Raw genomic sequence first — 5434 nt, forward strand, 5'->3', positions numbered from 1 at the left:
TTAGAGTTTAGAGAACTGAATGAGGTTCCTGTTGATTTCTGCCACGTTCCTGCAGCCTGGATGAGAGCAATATAAATGATATTACTGTACTTATTCTGGCACAAATATATAAGCAGTTTGAGTGGCTTTGCGTCACATGTCTCACCTGATAAAGCCATGGACAGACGGAACTCATCATTTAAGATTTGCAGTACTTCCCTCACTCCTTCCTCACCCTGAAAGATCACATAGGACCCATAATTAATGGAAAACACTTAGCGAAATCTGTAAAAAGTTACCATCAGTTAGTGTCAGCTCTCCAGACATTATTGTTCTTCGACAAATAATGACTTGCTCATATCTGGAAACTGATTCTGCATCCCCATACTGTTTGGGATGCAGACTCAGTTTACACAGTAGGGCCCGCCATGACTTTAGTTCTGTCAGCAGTGGATCAAAATTTCTTCATGAACGTCATTGAGTTTAGTCAGAATAGCAGCCCTACAAGTTGCAAATACTTTTTTTATTTTACCAGGAAATCCCATTGAGATCCAAAATCTCATTTGCAAGAGAGACCTGGCCAAGGTAGCAGCTGTACACTATCACAACATATTTAAACGGAGCATGTACAACATGATGGACAAAAAACCCACAAAAAAAACCTCACATTAAAACTGAAGAACAGCTAAAAAAAACACAGTGGCCTCTCGAAAAAAACAACCGCGTGCCTCCTTCATGCCCTTAACTGTTGAAATCAAGAATAGTTTACCCTATAAACCTTGCACCAAGGCCCTAGCTCCAACACTGTCAATGACTTCCAAAGATAAACTTTAGCTGTCAAGGACAGCAGCTTAGTGGAGTCTGTACATGTTGGCTGGAAGCTTAACAGGAGAGGAAATATGTCAAAATAGTCAGATAGTCAGAAATGATATTTCAAATAAATCATATTCAAATGAAAAACAACTTAATGTAATTTTGAGTCAATCTCAAACAAATGCACACCCTCATGCACATACATACCTTGTATGCAAGGCCCCACACTGCTGGACGTCCAATGAAAACACACTTGGCTCCCAAGGCCAGCGATTTCAATACATCACTTCCTGTCCTGATTCCTCCGTCCAGATAGACCTCGATCCTGCCCTGCACCGTGTCCACGATCTCTGACAGCGCGTCAATCTGTCAGCAACAAGAGCGGAAGATGTAGCGAGGCCAGCATACTGTACAGTGACAGCGCACGTGCTGGTGAGCGTAGCTGTGTTTCCAGCTGTCTTTTCATTCTGCACTGCAGCCCAGGCTTGACTCTGTATGTTACCACAGGCTAAGCAACAACACAGTCCTGTATTTTGAAAGAGGATTTCCAAAGCAGTGATTTTAACAAACTGCTGAGTTTTTTAAAGTCTGACTTTTTTGGGGGAACACTGTGGCTCAGAACAGTGAAACAGTAAAAATTTAGATGAGAGGATCAGTACCACTCTCATGTCTGTAAGCCAAAGATAAAGCTGAAGCCAGAAACAACTTGTGATGGTGTTACAGGGGTTTATGTGCCAGACTATTTCCATCACAGCGAAGCGACTTCCTGCAGGCTTCTCTGGTTGCCTGGCAGCCATAGTGTGACAACAAGACACCAGGAAACACACCAAATTGCAGCCTTGTATACTGTTGCAGATTTAAGATGAATGTGTTACTCGGTGAGCTCAGAGCTGCTGGTAGGTACAGTCAGCAGCGGCACACTTGCATTCCCTTCTTTAAACATGACATTAGAAACAAAATGCTTCAATATAACTTAAGAAGTAACAGGGACAGTAAGTACCGAGGCCGGGCCGCCGTCCAGCTGTCTCCCCCCATGGTTTGACACGATGATGCCCTGGACGCCGTGCTCCACGGCCAACTCAGCGTCCTCCTTGGTCAGGATCCCCTTGATGATAATAGGCAGACGGGTGATGGACTGCAGCCAGTAAACGTCCTTCCAGCTGATGGAGGGGTCCAAGGTGTTGGCTGGGATCCCGTACTCCTCTGGGACTGCTGCCTCCTGCTTATAGTGCATGTGGTACAACTAGTTTAAGGGTCCACTTGATATACAGTTAGTCTCTGGACTACTGCTGCTGCTTGTGCTTTCACTGATAATGACACTGCCAGTACATGTAGTTTAGATATTTTGTATCTATGACCTGTAGCCATATTTCATAGATCACAGTGGGGATTTCAGTGGGGAAATACTTCATGATAACCCTTGAACTGTCTCAAGTTAACATGTGGTGGGCAATTAGCAGTTATTAGTCCCAATGTACTTAGGTGAGCAATAAATGTGTCTGAGGTTGACAGTCTGGAAATGTAGTTATATGTATATAAAATCATGAACAAGACATCTTATTTATTTTAATTTTACATCTAATTAAAACTACAAGCATTAAACCATGGCATCTTGGGTTGTAATACAGATATTCCACATTACATCAGTGCAGTGTTTAGTTTTATCTTGTTCAGTCTTATCTTCATCATTTCATTTGTTCCGGCTTCAAATTTTGAAAATGTCAAGAAAAACCGTTACCTGGAAAACTCCATCAAAGTTCTTGACTTTGAGGTGCGGCGGCAGCTTGAACTGGTTGCGGATGTCGTTGCGGCGCTTTCCGGTGTAGGGGACATCGACGGTGAGGACCAGGGCCTTGTAGCCGAGCCCCTCCACGCGGTGCACGATCTGCTCCGACAGCTTCCGGTCCCGGTACACATAGAGCTGGAACCAGCGGTAACCGTTCGGTGCTGCTGCCACTATCTCCTCCACTGAGCAGGTGGAGTACGTGCTGGTGATGTAGCACGTGTTGAGTGCCTCCGTGGCTGTGAAGCACAAGTTGAGAAATTGTTCCAGTGGTCACTGAGGATCAGATTTACATGTTACATGGCTCTGCCAAATAGCAGCACTTTAAGCACACTGCAGCTTTAATTAATCAGCTGTAGTAGTTATTGAAAGCTTCATTGGCCAGTTTATTAGTTGGGCATTAAATAGGCTTTAAGAAAAAGACAGAAGAAGAGAAAAGACCACAGAGTCTCCATTACATTACAGGATTATTGCAGTCCCATCTAGTGTTGGCAGTTAATACTGGATAAAAACGTCGTGTTTCAAATATAAAAACTTGTCAGGATGGGGAAAAAACATTTTTTTTTTGGATAATTGAAAAGGTCTCATGTTCAAACATTGAAATCTGTAACAAAGCACTGAACTAGCAGAAAGGCACTCTGACTGCGCATGGTTTTCTCCTACTTCACTTCAATGAGGTACACCATTTACTGTCTCACACACACACACACACAGTCCTCACCCCGAGCAGTGGCCACCTCTCCTTCATGCCAGGCCAGGCAATGAAAGGCAGTGGGCGCGATACCAACTGGAAAGCTGATTTCTGTGCCCTGCACTGTGGTCCGGGTGTCACTCACTGACACATCCCGCAGGATTCGAGGCCTGAGACGGATCCTGAGTGGGGAGGTAGCAGTGGGTGACATACATAAAATCCTCCATCGCAAAATATGTTTTTCATGTGTATCAACTGCGTAGCTGTTCATGGAAAAAGTGAACATCTAGTATATGTTATTAATATATTTTATAATCTCAACGACAACCATCGATAACCTCTTTTAAAAAATGTATATGTTAATGTGTTTTCCTCATTTGGAGAAAACATGACCTAACCACGAGTATTGCAAAATCTTAATATCACCCATGAAATACCATGCAACAGGTTTGCAATAACATACAGTATGTGTAGAAAACCCCCAGAGTGAGAGAAAGCAGTCAATCAGTCCTCATGGAGACATTAGGAAAGCTGAGAGGAATACATGAGGGTAGACACGAAGGAGAAGCTCTGAGGTAAAAAACCTCTCGACCTGTGTCTTTGTCCCATTCACAACAGTTTCATACTCACTACAGCAGCTCGGAGGCAACAGTGCAGCATTAGCACTGGGTGAAATTTAACCATCTGTTACTGATTATGAAGCATCATAACCACACCTACTGTACTGTATGTAGAGAAATCAGTGACAGCAGTCCACAAAAGCTTTAAGTTATTAACAGGCCGTGTCCTTGTCTGATCTCCAGTTTTAGCATTAAAACTATTTAAAGATTAATAATGTCAGCCCTGTTTGCCAAACTGTTATTCAGCACAGCATTGCAGCTATTTAAGCTGTGCTGTGCCTCTGTGATGTTTAGGATGGAGACTGTCATGTTTGTTTAAAATGTCTTTAAATATTGAAACACTACAACAATACTGAAACGCTTAAATTGTGTATTTGTGATGACCTTGCATGTCCAGGCAAACTTTATTTTTCTCACTGTACCTTTTGTAAGCCAGTAAATTGTCGTCCCTGGTGCAGCATTCGTCTGCTCCGGCTGCATAATAATCCCACGTGGCCTTTGAGAGATGCTCCTTAGCATACTCCTCAAAGTCTGTCAGGCATACCATAGCCATCTCTGCACAGCGACCTCCCTCTCTGTGTGGAAACAGCATGTACAATACCACAGCAGAACAGGAAGGACAGAATCAGCCATCAGCATAAACTCCTACATATCGCTGAGTATCAATCAAACTTTTAAGTCATTTCACCATGAGCACAGACTGTATGAATAATAACTGACTGGCTAACTAACTGAAAATATGGAGCTTCAGCATTCAGATTCAGCATTCTTGGTTCAACCTAATTAGTTATTTATTTCCAGTCTTTACCACAACGAGGCACATCTCATATTTTTACCATCCTGTGTCATCTGGAAAGTGGATTTGGTACAAATAGCTGCAAACAGCAAACAAAATGAAAAACGTCTCTACAGGCAAGAGCTCAGAGCTTCAAGACTTACCACAAACGACTGATCTTTCATAAACAAAATCCCTCACTCACATGACACAGCCTCCACGAAGGACTGAGGGCGCAACATCACTGCACAGAGGAAACTGCCCTCGGATCAGCAAGTGCAGCACGATCAAAGCTCGGGAGTCAAGCCTCCACGCTTTGACACCTGAGCAATAATACGACTGTTTAACTTTTAGCTTTTCTGTTCGCTGTAGCACAGAGATGAACTGTGTCTGTGTCGGTCCTTGTGTCCACACGGTTGCTTTTGTGTCGGTCAGAAACAAACTTTCATAGAGCCACTATGAAAGCCACGGACAGTGTATGTGACCCGATGGCGACCCTTGCTCTTATTGTGTTTACACAAGCTGGAAATGTGCTGATCGTGACTATAGTGCGGACAAGAGGCGTCTGACACAGTGCTCTGTGGTCCAGATGGTACATACAGTCGTACGCATGGGCATACACATTAACGCCCTGTACGCTCAGGCCTGCGGGCTAACACATGCACTACATACTGCGGATACTGCTGGTGTCGTGAGAAAACCTTGTACCTCTTCTTATAGCAATCTTCACATTGAGAACAACTGAAAACAATGAGTAATGAATAAAAACCGCA

General features: G+C 43.5%; 1 protein-coding gene across 1 annotated transcript; it reads right to left on the minus strand.

Moving 5' to 3' along the window:
• Positions 1-4439, minus strand: hao2 (hydroxyacid oxidase 2 (long chain)). Its single transcript, XM_041951331.1, has 7 exons — positions 4309-4439; positions 3297-3448; positions 2558-2814; positions 1793-2011; positions 1000-1158; positions 146-215; positions 1-56 (listed from the first exon to the last, which is right to left on the minus strand). Exons 1-7 carry the CDS (start codon positions 4437-4439, stop codon positions 1-3), a joined length of 1044 nt encoding a protein of 347 aa, XP_041807265.1.
• Between the last annotated feature and the right edge of the window lie 995 nt (positions 4440-5434).

This window comes from Chelmon rostratus, chromosome 13 (genome assembly GCF_017976325.1).
Source record: "Chelmon rostratus isolate fCheRos1 chromosome 13, fCheRos1.pri, whole genome shotgun sequence".
Classification (NCBI taxonomy): domain Eukaryota; kingdom Metazoa; phylum Chordata; class Actinopteri; order Chaetodontiformes; family Chaetodontidae; genus Chelmon; species Chelmon rostratus.